The 20,239-nt window shown below is 47.4% G+C and overlaps 1 protein-coding gene across 1 annotated transcript; it reads left to right on the top strand.

Moving 5' to 3' along the window:
- The first annotated feature begins 13,433 nt into the window (after nt 1-13,433).
- Nucleotides 13,434-15,045, top strand: LOC120843564. The gene is made up of 4 exons (XM_040214962.1): nt 13,434-13,582; nt 13,758-13,819; nt 13,980-14,522; nt 15,041-15,045. The coding sequence occupies exons 1-4, from the start codon at nt 13,434-13,436 to the stop codon at nt 15,043-15,045; spliced, it is 759 nt and encodes a 252-aa protein (XP_040070896.1).
- Nucleotides 15,046-20,239: the final 5,194 nt, after the last annotated feature.

Genomic DNA, 20,239 nt, shown 5'->3' with positions numbered 1-20,239 from the left:
AAAGATGTAGACAAAAAGAAAAACGCGAACACGCGAACATACATGAAAAATGCAATATAACGGCGCATTCAAAATTAGTCGTTAGTTTTATAGAGAGCGGGAGTTTCGTAGGGCGGCACTGTTACCCGTCGTAGATTATAAAAAGTGCAGCACAACTGTTAGCTCGGGATCTCTAATGTACATTACGCAAGATACATGATACACGATCGCAAGACGGTAGGATGCAGATGGAAGACAGAACCCAGGGTCCCTGCTAAAGCCCCTTGATAAAGGCGTTTTTTACAAGTACAGCCAACCATTGTTGTGGCACGAGTTGTGTAAACGCGCAAGACATGTGCCACGAGCGGGTGCTCAGTCTCCATATCGCTTTCAAAGGCCAGTCATTTTAGTGCTGTGCCGCCATTTGTCTCCAAGGGCCGCTCGAGACACGGGCCTCAAGCACTGACACATTTGACGCTATTTGAAAGACCAACGCAAACACATCGAGGGGCGGTAGTCCCTACAGGCGCTACAGGTTCTGCAGCGTGAGCTCCGTGCTTTGAACGAAGCTTGCACTCGCGCATTTCTCCACGTGCTCTTATCTGCGGTGCCACAAGTTCACAACACACTCGGCCAACGATCCCCCACTGCACTTGGCTTGGCCTGTGAGCCAAACCCAATGAGCTACGCTTAGGGTACCGGCACTCTTTTCCCCGATATTGTTGTGGGCGCTGCCATCTTGGTGGTTGGTGGTTAGTACAAATCAAACGCAACTGCCGAGCGTCATGATTCAAAAGTGCGACTTCCTCAGCATTAGTTTCGATGTTAAGAAGCTCACGTAATGTTGCTTTGCTTTGTCGCGAACTGTTCAAACATTTGTGGAGGACAAAAAAGCGTTTCCTGTGATTTCAGATAAAGCTTTATATAACTGAAAACCATCATTTTAAGCACCAAGACGTGTGTGAAGCGTAGCTTATTTAGTAGCTCTAGTTTAGCCCGACCGCACAGGCTCAGAAAGAGAACGAACGTATACTTGACCTCGCGCTCTTGGCGCTGCTTCAGTGGCTACATTCAACGTTAGCTACATCAGCCCGTAGCGTTGGCTGTGCTCCGAACTAAGGTAAAACAAAGCAAATATTCAGATCTTTGGGTTTACAAGCCAAACCAACAAAAATCACTTAACACGGCCCAATAAAACAAAATTGCGGGTTAGTTTTCAATAACTGTAGATCATTTGACGTGCAACCGAAATCTCAAATTGGCCGCCGTCAGATTGCGAGCACTTTGGCGATATTTAAACCTGAAAATATGGATTCATGGGTCAGCGCGTTGGCTCACAGACACTGAGACGTTTCAATGTTTTGTGTGTTGTTTTCATACCATTGTTACTTAAGAGCCACCGAGGTGGTTTTTGAAACAAAATATAGTCGAACCATTCCTACAAGCAATGTTTGATTGCGAAAATGACTTTTGAAAGTGATAAAAACATTAAATGTTTTCGCATACGTGGCGGAACCCCTTTCATGGGGCCCATTTCATTTGGATCGCGTCAAGCATGTGTACCGAAGCACTATTGAACGCGCGCAAAAGCAGCTGTGGTGCACCCGCAGCCTCGCGCTTGTTGTTCTCACATCTCTGGCTCGCTCACTGCGGGCAGCCAGGCATCTGGCACCCTGACATCTGCCGCTGTTTTTGTCTTTCACGTGGCGTTCCAAGCGGCACAAGACGGACAATGCACATCAAGCTGTTCTTGAACACGTGTCGCCATCTGTATTTTATAATAATAAACTGCAATTTGCCGTCACTGAATGGGAAAAATTTGACGTCTTATAACATTCTTAACATGTAATATATCAATATGAAAGTTCTGGAAAATGTAGTATTGAAGGATGCTTTATAATTTAATGTCTAGTTATTTTGATTAGTTGACGCGATTTCGTTTTTACAGCGCCATAAAATAATGCATTTTTAAACTTTATTTTTCATTTTAAAATCTACATTATCTACACAGTTCGTTGCTTACTTTTTTAATTTATTGCATCCAACCGAACGCTCACGTATAATATCGTAGACGATGGGACGTTATAACTCGAGAAATAATTTGTTCAATATTAGAGACTGTGGTCTATTAAAAGCTGAATAATTAACTAACAACAAAAATAATTGTAATATCGAGACATTAAAGTGACGTTGAAAAAGAGATTTTTTAAATTTGACATTAACTTTATAATTCTAAGATACATATAAAAAAAGTTGTAAGCTGTCAAAAAAAAAAAAACACCAAAAAATGCACGGTGAGGTTGCACCTTAAAAGTTGCTTCGGCTTCGCTATCACGTAAAGTGAAAGATACGTGCTCACAGAGGCTGCGAAAAAAAGCAATCCAAATAATAAAGCTGAAAGATATGGTTGACGGGACGCTGAGGCCGCAAGCTGCATAATTCCTTTTTTTTTTTTTTTACGTTTTGTTATTGCGCATTTACAGATGCTGACAGATGCATGTTTTCGAACGTAGCACGTGAAATCGGAAATTACAACGCTGCTTTTATGGTCGCATCGGGTGGATTGTGCAGCCAGCCATAGCCTCCTATATACTGACAAAGCATGCAGCAAATCGCCACGAGAAGCGGCCGCCGAAACGGAAAATGTGGAGCGGCAGTCAACGGATCAGAGAAGAGCCACGTGACTGGCGCCCCGCTGCGGCGAGACGCCGAAACGCACTTCTCCCGAGCGAACAAGTGTGGTTCGCGTCCTCGCCGCTGCAAACGCTGTGCACTGACGTCCAGGTTCCCCGAGAAATGGCTCCTTGATGCTCTGTGCTACCAGATCCTCGAGTTCCAAATCTACGACCGGGCACTCTACGGCTCCGTCGTCAACCTGACAGGCTTTGTGAGTCTAGAGGAGGCTATGAGCCAGCGTAACATAGCACAGCTGCCTCCTGCCCGAGAGCAACCCGTCTATTCCGTGCACTGCAGTTGCGTCTACGTGTGCGAACGCAGCAGATTTGACAAGAGCCGGGCGGCATTCCCATGAATGCGACCGAAGCTCGTTAAATAAAAAGACAACCAATCACGTACCCTCAATCCTCCTCCCCTCTTACTATCTTGCCCAATCGTTGGTTGTTTGTACCACGGCCGAATAATAAGAAGCCCGGAACTCGCCAAGGACTGCGTTTCTTAGGTTGTCATCTCCTGGAGGACGTTCAGATCCATCTTTCTTGCGCGCTGTGTGTCGCCTCGCCAGTTACGTTGACACCCCAAACTGACGGCCGCAACTGTCGCCGTGAAAACTTTTCTAACTCTTAACCCCGCTAGAGCACTGCCAGCCTCCGACATTCAAGTGCTATATCTTGAAATCTCAACGTCCGGCGTCGTTTGCAAACGCATTATTTTCTTCTTTTTTTTCAAAACACTCAAGGAACAGACGCAACAGTTCCACTAGTTCCACCCAGTTCCATCTTACGATGCGTGGCAGGGTACGCTACGGGCCACCTCAGCCGATCCAGGGCTGTGAATGTATACCACGTGACTGTGCGCCTCGAACATCGCTGCGCCCCTACAGAAGATCACGCGATACACAAACGACATTGAATTGGTTTCGATGGCTTCTATAGCCTCCCTTGAGGTACATCGTGAGGCGAAACGAGCGCTACGGTTGACAAACAGTTATAACTAGTCCTCGCTAATTGCGAAACAAAAGATCTGGTTCGTGTTTAGTTGAAACATGTAGCATTGTTTGTCGCTCATCCGTCGAAAGATGTTGTAAATTCCGGAGAATTTATTTTCCCCGCCAAGCTCGTTAACGGCTCGCAGAAAAAAAAATTAAAAAAATGCTGGGCTTTGAGTGGGGGGATTTTCGGCGTCACCGCGAACGTGTTCACGCGGTTCCCGTTTTGACAGTTACTCTCGTGAGCACTTCGCGAAGACGTGTGTCGAGTAGCTGTTTCGCGGGAATCTAATTTCTCGGAAGGAAACGTATTTATGGGCTACAATGACAACGTTCAAGAGCGCCAGTGGTCGCCATACAAGTTACTGAGGTCCTTGCCGATAATGCCTGTGCTCCGTGATACTCTGGGGTTTTCATCACGCAATATTCTCACAATAGACTACTTCCATAAATCGTCACCGTGTTGTCCTTAAATAAAGGAAACAAAAAAAAAACACATTTATTACTCTTTTCTTTTTTTAAATAAACGTTATTTACGTTTGTAAAAGGTACGCCCCCCCCCCCCCCTTTCCGGTCTTTCCCCATGGTAAAGATACCTTTCAATAAAAAAGTAACGATACATAATAAAAGAAGATGATGAAGAATAAAATAACAATAATACTAATAATGTTCATTTGCATCAAAAACTGCCTGATGCTGAAGGCATGCGGAAAAAGCTTCCTACTTCAGCGACCTGAAAGTTGTGTTTTGTGTGATGGAGTAAATGCAAAGTGTATATGCATAAAAGTGTGGTAACTACGCGCAAGAACAGTCATCACTCACTTGGCACACTGTGGTAAAAAGAAAGTGCTAATTTTTGACGACTGGTGCAATCTTTATGGTACTCGTTGTTTAAAAACACACACCTCTTCTTTTTTTCTTTTTTTTTTGCCGTTTTCTAGCTTTATTTGCCGATTGTTTGGCCATACAGCCGAGTTAATTAAACTACCAACTCCAAACACCGACTATAATTGAAATCAGAACGTCAGTCCTAATCACTGGCCGTGTTTACACCATCAATCCCCGCATCTGTAACCGTGAATCACTGGCCTTCCAAATCTATCGCTTGGAGACTCGGAGGCCTAATTTCACTTTCTAATCAAGTTAGCGCGAGACCACAAAGTCGTTCCTCCGCCACGACGAAGCCAGAAATTATTTCAGCTGTGATTGGGCTCCTTAATTTATGACTTGGCCGTTAGGTTTGACGAGGCAATGTGCCTTGGGACGAACGTTTGATCCTTCCGCGCATCACGTTATTAAAATGTAGCCTTCGAAGAGGTCGTTTATTATCAACTTACGGAGTTTGTCATCGAGGCCAACACGAGCAGTGATTTGAATTACTTGCAGCGGCACACTCAAAGAAATCGGGAGTGTCCACCTTCTTGAAAAACATCTGGGAGAGTGAATCGCTGAATTCTGCGGAGGAAGCTAGGCGTATGACGAGAAGAAAAATATGGTTAGATATAAAAAAAATTAAAAAAAAGAGCCTGCGCTGTGCAGACTTGTACGTTACTCGTTACAAATAACAAAATTACTTGTAGTCGATAAATTTTTTAAAACAAATTTGTAATCATTTGATTAGATTTTTGAGAAAGTAATCGCAAACATAATCTGATTATCTTTGACATTACGAAAATTATTCGTGACCATTACTATCTTTCCCTACCCTTTTTAATAAACTCCTTGGTTTGTTCAAATTTCCTACCAAGGAACCTTCGGATCAAGTCTCCGACATGAGCCAGGCTTTACCGAAATTGGTGGTTTCAGAAGATAAGTATACAGTTCATAGCCGGTGATTCCAGTCCAGCGACGGACAGAACAAAAAACCGGTTTTAAACCGGAAAAAAACACTGTATTTTTTTATTTTTTTTATTTTTTTTTCAAGTTACGGCCTATTTTGTTTTTCGAGTAATCGTGTAACCTAATCGAATACTTTTGTTAACTAACAATAATCGTCATTGTAATCTATTACATTTTTCGAGTAACGTGTACTAGGCTCTTTGTCACTGAACATTGTGAAGCGTCACGCGCAATGTCACAGCACAGACTTTTTGTATGTAAACATAATTTTAGTTTCGTATACGCTTTTTTTTTTCGAAACTGCGCGTTATTTAGGAGTTGTAACTGCGCCGATTATTCGAATTATTGTGGTTGTGGGGATATTTATACAACGCCTAGTTAGTAAGCCATTTTTAACTTTGCGACGAGTCACTCGCTGTAGATGAGCAAATTAGCCAGTGCAGTACAACCGCTAGCCTGGAGTCTTTAACGTGCATCACGCAGTAGTGATACACGACCGCACGCCGAAACGATGCCCATCCAGATCAAAACGGGCAGGGGTGGGGATTGAGCCCAGGATCCCTCGGTTCTGCAGCGCGAGCTTTCGCTCCGCGTGCTCCCAGCTGGTGTGCGCCAGACCACTAGGCCACTGATCCCCCCCCCCCCCCCCCCGATTATTCGACTCCACAATTGTTTGGGTACGTACCCTGAGCAGTGTATTGGACACGAGCGTGACGTCAGCGTTCCGCGAGGACTCGGATCCAACCACACGCTTCGTGCCCCAAAGAGGGCAACCGCCAATGTTGCTTGATGGACTTTTGAAGAAGGTTCACTGGCTCTACCAAGTGCTTTCCAGAACAAATCCGCTCCCGTTTTTCTTTAGAGCGCAGTTTAGTATTGGTTCCTTACCTTGTCGGGTGCCCATAAGATATTCCACTAATCTTCTAGTACTTTTGTTCACGGGTAATTTGATGTGATAATAGGCCACATGCAAAATTCTTGCCAGCTATCATCATCGTGCCAAAAGGAGTCGCCGTATATATATATATATATATATATATATATATATATATATATATATATATATATATTACATCACCCACCTGTGTACAAGACGAATCTGCATTTAACTCGGTTTTCGTGGCACTAAAACAATGTATTTGTACGCTCAATGGGTTGCTGTTTATTTTTGGTCCAACGAAGAAAAAACTTGGGGGACGCTTAAAGGGGCGATGCTACAATTTTTGTATTTTACGCAAATACCGCTTAGAACGGATCCCTGACGTTAATGACCTGTGAAATACCCGTTTGTTTTTCACCACACGCAATTCAAGTCGCAGAAAAAAAATAAAGAAAAACGAGCAGCGTTCACCCCCTCAACTCGCAGCCAGAACAAGCGGCCACGTGATCTGGAGCCGATTATATGCCGCCAATGTTGATCATAGCCATGCGCTGAGGTTGCCAAGGCACAGGACACGCGCTGAGTTCCAGACATTGTTATGGTACGGCTGTTGTCATCACTGCAGCGATTGAACACAGGACACTACCCGAATGCTTCTCGAGCTATCGATTATCACGAGCCCAAATCCAGTGCCCACGCAATGCTCGGGTCCAATCTATGAGCCGCATTCAAATATCGTCACTGGGCGGTACTGCTACCGCCCAGCTACGTCATCAGGTTTTGCGAAGGAGAGATTGGATGAAAGCGCTCGGTTTTGTCCTCGAAATTACAGCGCAACGAAGGAGTTTCTTGGTCAGTGGCGTTTCGTGCGAGTACCCTTGAGTCCCACTAGTGCCAGTAGCCTCGTGTAAACTTAAAAGCATTCCAATTGAATATCGTTGCACCACCCCTTTAAAGGGCAACTCCGGTCGAAAACGAAACCAAAATAAATGGCTAGTATCGCTTTAGTGGCACGAAATATGATCACAGCCGAAATATTACGTCAAAATGAATCTGTGCACTCCACTAAAAGTGAGTTTAAAGATGCGACCAGCTGATCTTTAGCGGGCGGAAAGCGGGTTAGCTTCTGGTTAAGAAACACTGGCGCCGCACCCTTTTGACGTCACGTCGCGATGAAGCTGCGGTTGATTTGTTGTACAGCGTACCGCAGCGTCCTTGAGACTTCACGTCGCCACCGTACAGCTGATGATCAGTGTTGGCATCCCTCTAGCAGATAGTTTCGGTTTTGCCGTAGACATCCGAAACCAAATTTTGAGCCCGTGATATTTATAAAACTACACGCAACATCGAAAAACAAATTATTCATTGTCATTCGGGGACACTGCCTTAGCTGAAAACAGTCGTAATCCCAAATTCAGAAAGTTATTCTCCGGAGCTGCCCTTTAAGCATCGCCTTTAAGGAACACTGACAGGCTATTTATGCTCGCCAAGGTTTTTAGCTGCACGTGACACACGAGAGCCCAACTACCCAGAGCAGAATTTGCGGCTCGAAATTCGATTTCTTTCCGCCCGAAAACCGGCGATCGAGAACTGGCCGCTTTGAGTCGCGCTCACTCTCTTTACCGTGGTCACGGGCCGTTTTCTATAGGTTTCGACGCGACCACCAAATTTAATCAAAGTCGTGGGCTTTTGAAGGCACACGTCAATATTAAAAATAGAAAAAAAAAATGAAACCCGCCCTTGTGACTTCCAAAAAGCTGCAAATCCGCTGATTAAAAAAAAAAAAAAGGTTGCACAGACAACCGGAAGCATTCTGTGCGTTCATTGCATAATTCTCAACATGTCGTTTCGCGTTTCGTGGGACTCGGCGGTGACAGCGGACGACGGACGTCGGACCTCTACTTCAGAACGGTCGTTCACGGTACCGGCAAAATCTGTCTTCCTTCGAAAGAGGAATTTTGGACCGATCAAAAGAACTGATATTCATCCCGTATGACACGCCCGACCAGCAAGCCGATTGCACAAAGACGTCGCCGAGCCGTCGACCCCTTCTCGTGACCGAAGACATCGCTCGCTCAAACGGCGCACGAACTGCGTACTTCGAGTTGAATACGCACGCGTACGGTTTCTTTACGAGGTGCGTATGTGGCCTATGCGTGGTGCTGCCCGACTTCAAGCCAGGAGTGTATGTATCGAAGGGAATACGACAGCAAACTACCGACATACAGTGTACCGGCTCTATTATTACGCTTGAAAGAGTTCCTTCAGTAGCTTATTTTTTACCAAAGTATACGCAGGCACAGGTATCTGGAATTTTATCCAATGACGCAATCCGTTTACGTGGCTTTTATAAAGAGGTCGCAGACACCATTGAATTTTCGGGAGCACGTTTCACTAGCGCTTTCTTAAGGGGTATTCACACGAGGGAGAAATCCCGGGGATTTCTCCCCGGCACGCGCGCATCACGAGACGAAAACGCGAGGCTTTTGCACATCGCAAAGCCTGACGTTTTCGTGGTGGCATGCGCGTGCCGGGGAGAAATCCTCGGGATTTCTTCCTCGTGTGAATACCCCTTTAGAGTCGTGCTCCAAAAAGAAACTGCAGAAATGTCTACCTTATTCTCTATTCCCTGATCCACTATTGGCGACGTGACCGATCGAAAGCGTCGAGGTGGTCGGCCCTCCACGATTGGCCGAATGCTGACTTCGACGTGAGCAAAGGACTCCTCATCGACGAAGATAAGAGTAATGTAAGAACTTCGATTTTGACGGTGTTGGCAGTATTGGTTTAAAAGCGAAGTTATTTCAAGCTTCCACCATGCTAATTACAAACACCATCAAACTTGTTATTTACAGGGTAATGGCGTCACGAGAGGTAACCATAGGAGGGCGCCACCAAAACATCTCGCCGCTAATATCGCTCGAGTCCTTTCAATGCTCCTTTAAATTGTATTACAGATGTTTTAAAAAGAGTGAAACATATGCCTATACCAACAAAGTGCAAGTCGTTCTTTTTCCGCTTTCACTCCCGAACGATACCGGTGAAAGAGTGGCGCGAATCCCGGGGGTTCGATGTATTTTGGAGCACTAACTGCAGATTGTGTATCACCACTGAATCATTCACTCATGCATTCGTACTATGTGTTGATGCTGTATTTTGTTTGGGACGTTTTCAAAAGAACAGTCAAAAAGGACTTTGAAGTTGAGGAGAGTAACTTTCGTTACCTGCATTTTGGAGACCGTCTAGATACCGCCCTGGCAACACTTGTGGTACTTGGCTTATATAGCCTATGGAAAACACGGAAAGTGGACACGAAGGGGGGGTATCGCCAAACCTTCCTGTGTAAACTTCAAGAAAATCTCTATATTTGTTGGTCAGAGCTTGTTGGCACGCTCCGATGACGATGAATGGAAAGAATTGTAGCAAGTGTCAGTCGTTCACCAAACATCATATAAATCTTTTCTTGTGGAAATGCAAAGAGTTGTATACGTAGTCATGGACTTAACGACAGAACCGGGTCGAGAAAGATAGATGTAGTTTCTGCTAAAATCTTGCACAATTCGTACTAAGCTGCAATATTTGCTCTCTAAAGATGTTTACTACAAACATCCGGTGAGCGAAGAATGTTAAGGCATATTTTACGTGATCATTTTTTTTTTTTGCATTGATGACTTGTACATAGTGTATTATACTGTTTGCGTGCATATAAATATGGACATGAACAATTTAAAAAATTTCAGTAGCTCAGGGGAAAGACGTCGGATTCACACGCAGCAGGCACGGGTTCGATTCCTGGTGTGGGTGTACCATTTTTTTTTCTTTTTTCAGGCATTTTGCGATGTTTACATTTCTTTTTTAACAATTATCAATGAAAAAAATAATTGTTTCGTACGATACGTCGCTGAACTAAATGGCATGGGATTTCCTTGTTGATACTGCCAGCTCAATGTATTAACGTGCCGCAAAATGCAAGAAGCATATAAATCGGGTAGCGTCCGCTTTCCGAGGTGCCCGTAACTGTTCTACAGGAATTGCAGCCAGCCATTGATCCCGACCCGTTGATCTTTCGGAAACTTATGCACCCTGCCGCACAATGCCACTTTCAGATACAAAACATGTGAGGCAGCTCTTCACGCAACATCTTGGAAGTATTCTTTTCGGAGCTGATCACGGGAATCTACCACGGGCACTCACTACTAAAACTCATCTTGAAGTACAGAACAACGAGCGGAACAAACATAAGTGCAAAGGAATCGCACGGCAAACGGATCCCGGAGCGAATTTCGTCTGCGATGTGAAGAGAGAAAAAAAAAAAAAAGAAAAACCCGCACGGTCGGGTGTAGCCACGTGACTTCCGCTACCCCCCCCCCCCCCCCCCCCATTTCATCCTCTCCACTTTCCATACAGTGCGGGTATTTCAGTTTCGTTTTCGAGCATCCAGTTGCTTTTTTTGGCTTTATTAAAAAAATACGTGACTCTGTAGTAAAATATTAATTGGGTAGTATTCCGACAACCATAATGAAACGCCTGACAAAAAACGTGGCATAGGAAAATGGTAGTTACGGGTAATGGAAAAAAAATGAAAGTCGTTTACAATTCCCTGTAACGCCGATTAGAGCGCAGCTCTTGAGGAGGAAGGAGGAAGCGTATTGAGGGATAGGTGACTCCTTGAGGTCACGGGACCTCAGGGGGTGGGGGGGTCGTGTGACGTCAGGGGGGTCACGTGACCTCAGCGGGGGTCACATGGCCTCAGGGGGTCATGTGACCTTAGGGGCTCACGTGACCTTGGGGAGAGGGGTCACATGACCTCGAAGGGGTCACGTGACCTCAGGGGGTCACGTGATCTCGGGGGGTCACGTGAGCTCAGGCTGTCACGTTACCTCGTTGGGTCACGTGACCTGGGGGGTCACGTGACCTCGCGGTTACGCCGACGGCGACGCCGCTCAAGCCGGAAATAGACCCCTAAGAGTTGCGCTCTAAAATGAAAGCCATTTACAACTCCCTGTAACGCCGGATTAGAGTGCAGCTCTTGAGGAGCAGGCTGGAAGGGTACTGAGGGTTAGTATAGAAGGGTACTGAGGGATAGGTGACTCCCTGAGGTCACGTGACCTCAGGGGGGTCACGTGACCTTAGGATGGTCACGTGATTTCAGAGGGTCACGTGACTTCAGGAGGTCACGTGACATCAGGGGGTCACGTGACCTCGGGGGGTAACTTTCATGATCCTCGTGAGGGTAACCTTCGTAAGGGTAACCATCGTGACCCTCGTGAGGGTAACCATCGTGACCCTCGCAAGGGTAACCATTGTGACTTTCGTGAGGGTAACACTAGTAACCCTTGTGAAGGTAATTCTTGTGACCCTCATTAAGGTAACTCTCGTGACCCTCGTGAGGGTAACTCTCATAACCCTCGTGACCCTCGTGAGGGTAACCCTCGTAATCCTCAAGTTACGAGGTTACGGGTTACGGAGGTAACCCTCGTGATCCTCGTGAAGGTAACCCTCGTGACCCTCACGAGGCTTACGAGGGTTACGCACGGTTACGCCGACGGCGACGCCGCCCAAGCCGGAAACGGGCACTTAAAAGCTGCGCTCTAAATAGGAAAAAAATGGGGGAGGGGGGTGTCAGTGTCCCTTTAATGCCCCTGCCAGACGGGCGCCTAAAAGGACCTTTACGCCAAAGGCCTTTAGGATTTTCAAATGACCTTTACGTTCTGCCGTGCCAGACGGCACAATTAAATGTCATTTAGAGGATGTTTACAGCGATTGAAATCCCGTAGCTCGTTCAAACACATAAACCACGTTCACGCCAAAAAAAAATATATATATATATTTTCGCGATATAAATAATTTTTGTTTGTTTTTCTAAAGCAAACAAAATATTAGAAAAGAGAAAATGACGAGTTCAGTCGAGTGATTACAGCAATGTCTGCTTTAAGCCCAAGCACAGTGTTTTTTCGCAATTAGCGGCAACCCTGAGCGTCGCCCGCTCGCTCGGAGGCGTTGCCCGGTTCCCTTGCTCGGTCCTGTTGGTCAGTGCGCGCGCTCCTTCCCGTGCTCTACGCTTTTGCCCTGTTCTGTTCGGCGTCGTGCTCGCGCTTGAGTTTCTTCAACGCAGTTGCCCCAGTTTGTTCCTTCGATGGGTCTTCCTCCCGATGTTGATCCGGCTACGATGGACCCTGCGTCTCGTGTCGAGTTCCTGGTGTGCCTGCGCGCCCTCCATGAAGGTGCTTTAGCATCGCTGACTGGTTCTTTGTCGTCGATCACGGAGGCTTTGACGTCGATCAGCTCCGACGTTCGATCTGCCCAACGAGAAGCTGATTTCCTCGAGGAAAGGCTTCTTGCAAACAGCCTGCTCATCGCTGCAGCAACAGCAGGAGAAACGACCATGCCGCAGAGCGAGAGTGAGTGAGAATACGTTTATTTCAGAAAGGGGACACCGGATACCTTGACGAAAGTCATCTTATCCTTGGGGGATGTAGAGGGTAGGGGTTGGGATGTTGGGAAAAAGGGAAGTGGTTATATATATTGGGCTAGGCCTGCCTTCTTGACAAAGTCAAGAAGGGCGTCGAGGATTAGCTTCCTTTCTGGAGGACCTCTGTTGGGGGTAACCCAGTCTTCGTAGTTTTGTGGTGTGAGTTCGGCGGCAAGTCTTGAGATCGCTTCCTGTCGTTTTCTTGCTGTCATTTGACAGACCCAGATAAGGTGTCTGCAGGTAGCCGGTTCATGGCATTGCCGCGGAGCGTCCAGGCGTACTTTTGGGGTGAACGATGGTTTGAGGAGACGCTACCGAACCTGCCGGAGAGCCACTTCAAACAGGCTTTCCGGGTGATGCCGGCGACCTTTCGGTACATCGTGGACGTTTGTTGGCCCCACATGGAGCGCCAGGTCACCCCTATGCGCCCCACCATATCGGTCGAAAAACGAGTTGGAGCTGCGCTCTACAAGCTGTGTTCCAGCGCGGAAGAGAGGACCGTCGCCCACTTGTTCGGCCTGGGGCGGTCAACGGTCAACGATAACTACGAAGAGTTCTGCCACATCGTTGTTTTCGAGCTGGAGCGCGACTGACTCAAGATGATGACCGCCGCCGAACTCCCCGACCACGTCCGCGAGTCCCAGGCTGCCCTGGAATTTCCGCAGGGCATAGCCGCGCTGGACGGCTGCCACTTGCCTGTGTCGCCACCTAAGGTCAACGCCAGCGACTATTACAACTACAAGGGCTGGTAAGTACGCTAATTAAAAAAATGTAGCTGCGTTTAATGGACATCAGTAGAGTAGATTGTTAGGCTAGTTCCTTTTGGAACTTGGAATACGTTTTAGCGGTCAAAACACAAGGACACAAAGACGACAATCGCACTGTGGCGTCCGATTCTCGTCTTTGTGTCCTTATGTTTTCAGCGCTAAAATGTATTCCACGTTTAATGAGGTGGAAATGACGAAACATTACCAAAACACGAGATGCTAGCAGGTGATTGGTAGCTCGTCATTTTCAATAATGTGCCGTGCTAGCACTGATACTGTGTAAAAATTTTCTTTTTGAATCTACAGCTTTAGGGAAACCCAAAGCCCCACATATTATGTGTAAAAATCTGACTCATGCAATGTATTACTTTTCTCCAGGTACAGCATCATCCTTGTGGCCCTTGTTATTGACGTACCAGAACCGGTACCGGTTCTGGTACGTCAACGTGGGGACGTCAGGGCGGTGCCACGACGCGCACGTCTTTCGGAGGTCGGCACTGGCAAAAATTCTGGAAGGGCCAACGTTTACAACACCAATGGTCACCATTAACGGGAGTGCCGTGCCGCCGCTGGTTCTCTGCGACCAAGCCTTTCCTCTGACGTGCAACATGCTGAAGCCATACGCACGCAAGAGTGTCACGGGAAAGTCTCCACAGGAGAAGTTCAACCGGCAACTGTCATCAGCATGTAGGGTCGTGGAGAACGCCTTCGGCAGGATCAAGGCACGGTTCCGCTTCATCATGAAGCGGCTGGAGTGCGACGAGGACAACGCCCGCTTCGTTATACGGGCTTGCTACACGTTGAATAACATCTGCGAGCAGTTCAATGATGGCGTGGAGTCCCAGTGGCTCACCGAAGTTGGCACGGAGGCCCGTTTCTACGAGCAGCCAGTCTGCAACACGGATGCCGTGGCAGGCAATGGTTCGAGTGTCCGGGACTCCATTGCTGCCTACCTTCACCAGCACATTACTCCGTTTCACCTTATGTTGCACCGCAGCGAAGGCTAGATGCGCAAGCTCATAGCGTTGGCAGCTGCCCTTGGTGCACGAGAGCTTGTGCCACCGAGATGTGCCCTAGAGCAAGGAGCTCGCGCTTGTAGCCTTTCCTGTGGTACAACACAAGGTGAAACGGAGTATAGAGTGAAGAGCGAAGCAAAGGCCCTTCCGAGCTTCACCGGAACGAAAGCCCTTTTGAGGACCAGCAGAGCAAAGATCCCTTGACCACCATAGAAGAAACGGCCCTTTTGAGCTTTTGCCTTTCTCAGGGTCAAAACAATTTGGCTTTAGAGCTGACTTCTTTCGATGCCTCCTCCTGTTGTCTCAAATGAAGTTAAACCGCAGTATTTATTTCAACATTTCAGTTTTTATCTTTTTTTATGCCTGAATGAGCAGAAGAGGGTCGAGGTGTGCACGTTTCAACTTCGATGCTCCATCTGACAGGGTAGCACGAGACACAGTTTGGGCACAAGTTCCAGGCCGAAGGCTTCTTAAAAAAGGGTTGAAACTTTCTTTTGTGTCACTAAGGTATTACTTGTGTCCACTCTGCATTCCTGTCTGGCCTATCAGTACTAGATGTGGAACTTGCTGGGCACTATGGGTGAGGAGATCAAGGCCTGCGTGTTTGCTCCACTAAACATAATCAATAGCAGATCCCCTTAGCACCCTTTAGGTAGCCCGGATGAGCACCATCGTCTGCTCCATTGCCTGCTTCAGTGCTCATGATCAGAAAGAGCTCACATTACCAAGTTGCTAAGACCGGCAACCAATGGTGTCGCAAGAAATTACATTAATAGGCTGCTAATAAAGGCAATCTTGTAGTTGTATTCACATGGCAAATAACTGTGGAAGCTCTCTATCAGCTCGCACTCTGCAGTCGCGCACACAGAGCTGTGGCCGCCAGTGAATGAGACGTAGTTGCGACGTGACCCATACTCTCGTCAAGCTTCGGGCTGTTTGCCGCTTGGGGCTGGTCAGGAATCTACAAACCAAAGGTCATGCGAAGGCCTTGTCTTCTAGGTAGTATTGCTCCAACCCATTTGTTGTCCCCACACCTCAGTGGACAAGCCCACAGGCCTTGTGTCACTAACAGGAAACAAAGTGACGTTTATCGTTAGTGCCGGATCTCTCCCGAAAGCAGTTGTCGGAGAATGCGAGCTTGACCCACTTCGGCTTTTGTGTCGAGCTGGGCATATGCACAGTGCATGCTGCATTCTTCATGCCGGCCGGAGTAGTAACAAAAGAGCCCCTCGTTCCCCGCAAGCAACCGGAGAACACAAACTCCAGCCAAACGCTGACGCAGCGTTCGGTTTCGTCAGCCAAGCGCTGGCTCATTGTTATTTCTCGTCCCCATATGTGTAGTTCTAAAGTTAGTCACTTAGGGTGCCAGGGTTTGATCTGCCCAATATTAACTGGAGGTGCTGGAGTTTCGAAAAGATTCACCCTTCTCGACCCAAGTCAAATTTGGGAGTTTTACGTGCCAAACCAACGATGGGCATCTGGCACGCCCCAGAGGAGGATTGAGGATTAATTTGGACCACCTGGGGATCTTTTGACTATACCGAAAGCTTGATTACACGGCGCCTCCTCCGCAATAAGCCTCCGTCAGATTGCAGGCACCTCGGCCGGGATTCGAACCCGCCACATTTGATCCGTAGGCCACCACTCTCGCCTCGGAGGCACCGAGGCGGTTACACTTCTCGCTCTGTCAGTCAGTACAACAGCAAGACAAAGCAGTGTCACTTTCCATAACATTTTTCTTTTGTGTGTGGGTGTGTGGGGTGGGGTGGGATGGGGGGTGAAGGGGGGAGAGGGGAAGGGAAGGGGGTATGAATATTGATGTGTAGTAGAACACTTGGAATTGTGCATGTTAACAATAAAGGCATATCAAATACCATAACTAGATGAATAATTGCTCCCAAGTACAACACAAATGGGCTCCATTCGCTTCCTTTGGTGCTTTATTTAATAAAGCTATCATGACCGCAGTCAAATCTGTCTGCGCCTTCGCAGCACGTTCCTATTGCTTTAAAGCACGTTCTTGTGCTTGCAATAGACCCTTTCCGAAATGCAGTGCCATCTGGTGGTTTGTAAAGCAGTTTAGGTTTTGCCATATCAATGGCGGAAATGAACTTGTATCGGCACCGACACTTTCGCAAGTCAACTGCACGCGAGGAATTGTTCAGTGTGAGTTCTTTCTCTATCGCTTTCAGTTCGATGGTGACCAAGAACCTGCATGCAGAACAAAGCTCCAACCCACTCAGATGCCTCGAGAAAATTTTCTACACCAAGGTGCTTTAAAGCCGGTTGTGTGCCGCCCACAGATTGACTGAATCTGAGTTATTAGAAATAAACGCTTACGTAGCTCTTGTGTTCCATTCCTACGTCGCGTCGTACTGACCCCCGGAATGTACAGGCCTCGCAAGATCCGCTTAGAAGCATCTTCAACGTCTTCATTTATCAGTCACTAGAAGGCCGCCATTGGTATGGCACAGATGCCGTTCTACATGTGATGATAGTGATCAAAGTGGCCAGACTGAATATCGGAAACGGTCTATACATGCTCTTCCTGAACGAGCTCCCGCTCCCGGAGCTCGAATTCCTTCGCTCGAGCGGCTTCAAAGCTCAAACGGAGGAGCTTCTGCTTCTCAATTGCTGCCCTAATGAGAGCAGTATTTGGGTGCCGAGCCCTTTTTTTTCGGAGGCGCCCTCGCTGTCAGTTGCTGCGCTTGCAGAGGTGCTTGCAGCGCAGCTGGTGCTAGTGGTGCTCGCCCTCCTTGAGTTTGCAGCCAAGCTTTCTCCTCTGTGCCCGCTCAAGTCCGGTGCCTCGAAGCCGACTCCGGCGGCTGCGACATCACGTGGGTCGTCTCCCACGTCCATACGTGGCTCCTGAAACATCTCGCCATCCTGTACATCTCCATCCTGCAAGCAGCTGAGAAAATTTACATACAATTAGATATTCATATTAAACCAAAATTCAGGTATTATAATCCATCTCACGACAAGTTGGCAAACTGTGGATGCTACAACCCTCGTGATTCCACAAGTGCATCGGTGTGAGGGATGTGACATCATTGAACAGATGTTCCGTCCCTTCCGGACGCATGGGCATGAAGAATCTGCTGTCATCTTTGGCTTCTTCGACTCCTTCCTTAACTATATTCAATTGAACTGACACCTGTAGCGGAGTGGACACGGACCCGTATGACAGGCTAAATGCACTTTACTTTGGGCCCGAGAACTGCACTGCGAAGACCGTTCTTTATACGCGCCAGGATATGAATCCCTCGATTCACGTGAGCCCAGCACGGTCCTATGTTTCGAGTCTTTCTCGTCTTCGACGCTACTACATTCCTCCCTCCTCAAGCGAATGTGAAGACATCAGGTGCTTTGCGTAGTCTGGTCGGATACCGACGAACCGCAGTGGACTCGGACGCATCAGCTGATTGTTGCATAGTTGTGTCCGATTTATCTGCTTCTGCTCGCGGAAGTTCAACTGCGCAAAAGTTGTCCACCGGCGTTGGGGCGTACAATGCGGTCCAGTCTTCTTCGCAGATTCGTTTCTTTATCTGATCTGCGTGCACCCGGTGTCGCTTGTTATCTTCCGCCAGTACTTCGAACATAACTCGACCTTTTTGGCTCACGATCACACCTTTGATCCAGTTGTTGTTCTTCAACCTATCCTGCATCCAGACTTTCTGATTTATCTGAAACGTCCGGTCGCGACTTCTCTCGTCATAGCTGCTCTTTTGGCGAACCCGCTCACGAGAACGTTCGGACGACTGGCCTGACTTAATCAAATCCATCGTCGTTCTGTAGTGTCGCTTGTTCAGCATCTCGCATGGGGGTTGTCCCGTCGTAGAGTGTGGTGTCACCCTATACTTGAGGAGGAACTGTCTTAGTCCTTCCTTTTCCTCTCCCTTGTTGTATTTTCGCAAAACAGACTTAAGTGTACTCACAAAGTTTTCGGCTAAGCCGTTTGACTGAGGGTGGTACGGTGGTGTTAAGATGTGCGGAATTCCTTGTTCCTCTAGAAAATTCTTAAAAATGGCACTAGTATACTGTGGTCCATTATCGCTGACTACCTGCTCCGGCAGTCCGTGAACAAGGAAGATTTCCTTGAATTGCCATGATGTCTGAAAAAATGAAGCTCACAACATCGGCGAATTCATGTTGAACTTCCGCGTCAAACTCTGCATCAAGTCCTTGAGGTAGTCGTGACAAGCCATCAGCGTTTCCAACTGAGTTGTTGGAGTATACTTAATGTCATACGAGTACCCTTGTAAGATCAAAGCCCACCGTTGAAGTCTGTTGGCAGCCGTCACAGGGATTCCTTTTACTAGACCAAAATCACCGTCAATAGTTTGTGATCTGTATACAAGACAAATCTTCCCCACAGATACTGATGAAACTTCTTTACGCCATAAATGTTGGCTAGAGCTTCTCGCTCAATCTGGGCATATCGTTTTTCCGCGGAAGTTAGCGTTTTCGATGCATGCGCAATTAGGCGTTCCTTTCCTTTCATCTTGTGGAAGATGACCACTCCGACGCTAACTGATGAAGCATCAGCCGCCAAATAGATTGTCTCGCTTGGATCAAAGTGAACAAGAGTCTCCATGGACGTTAGACGCGTCTTGTTGTCTTCGAAGGCTTCTACGCAACGCAAACTCCATTGCCAAGGGACATTCTGCTTGAGTAGATTACTCAGCGGTGCGCCCAGGTCGGCTAACCCTGCCAGATACTTTGCGTAGTACTGAACCATGCCCAAAAATGCCCGTAGGTCATGTTGGTTAGACGGCGCCGGCATGTTCAGTACGGCTCCAACTTTCTCTTGAGAGGGACGTATTCCTTCCGCTGACAGAATCTGACCCAAATATTCCACTTCAGGAGACATAAACGCACATTTATCTTTTTTTTTAGCGTGAACCCACAGTCTTTGAGTCGTAGGAACACGAGCTCAAATTTCTTGATGTGCAGCTGATCAGTTTCTCCGGTGACGATTATATCATCCAGGTAGCATGCCACGCTTCCCAGGCCAGCGGTTACTTGTTCCATGGTTCGCTGGAAGATGGCAGGCGCTGATGATATGCCAAAAGGCATCCGGTTAAACTGGAACAATCCCTGGTGAGTGTTTATGACGAGATACTTCTTTGTATCCTCCTCCAGCTCCATCTGAAGATATGCCTCCGACAGATCCAGTTTCGAGAACTTGCGCCTTCCGTTGAGTTTCGAGAAACGTTCCTCGGGTCGTGGGAGCGGGTACTGCGCGACGTACAACTGAGGATTGACAGTCACGCTGAAATCTCCGCATACCCTCACGGATCCACTGGTCTTCGGGACAACGACGATCGGAGTGGCCCACTGCGCTGTTTCCACTAGAGTCAATACGCCGTTGGCTACTTGTCTCTTCAAGTCAAACTCTGCCGCCTCGCGCAATGCAAACGGTAGTGGTCTTGGCCACATGAACTTCGGGATGACATTCTCTTTGAAGTGAAGTTGAGCCTTGATCTTCGTGCACCGACCAAGTTCGTTTCTGAATAGTACTGCATACCTAGTCAGCAGCATCTTGAGGCTCTCTTCTGTTTTCACAAGAGCGACGAACAAGTTGTTGAGATCCAATTTCAGAGCTCTCACCAGATCCTC

This window comes from Ixodes scapularis, unplaced genomic scaffold, assembly GCF_016920785.2.
Source record: "Ixodes scapularis isolate PalLabHiFi unplaced genomic scaffold, ASM1692078v2 PGA_scaffold8__174_contigs__length_109621045, whole genome shotgun sequence".
In the NCBI taxonomy this organism is placed as follows: Eukaryota; Metazoa; Arthropoda; class Arachnida; order Ixodida; family Ixodidae; genus Ixodes; species Ixodes scapularis.
This window is presented reverse-complemented; position numbering and strand designations above follow the sequence as displayed.

Bases quoted from the DNA above. Each gene is read 5' to 3' on its own strand.
- LOC120843564 (XM_040214962.1), top strand. From the start codon at position 13,434: ATGATGACCGCCGCCGAACTCCCCGACCACGTCCGCGAGTCCCAGGCT. The intron at 13,583-13,757 runs GTAAGTACGCTA...TTATGTTTTCAG, and splicing joins TATTACAACTACAAGGGCTG to CGCTAAAATGTATTCCACGT. The intron at 13,820-13,979 runs GCTAGCAGGTGA...ACTTTTCTCCAG, and splicing joins ACATTACCAAAACACGAGAT to GTACAGCATCATCCTTGTGG.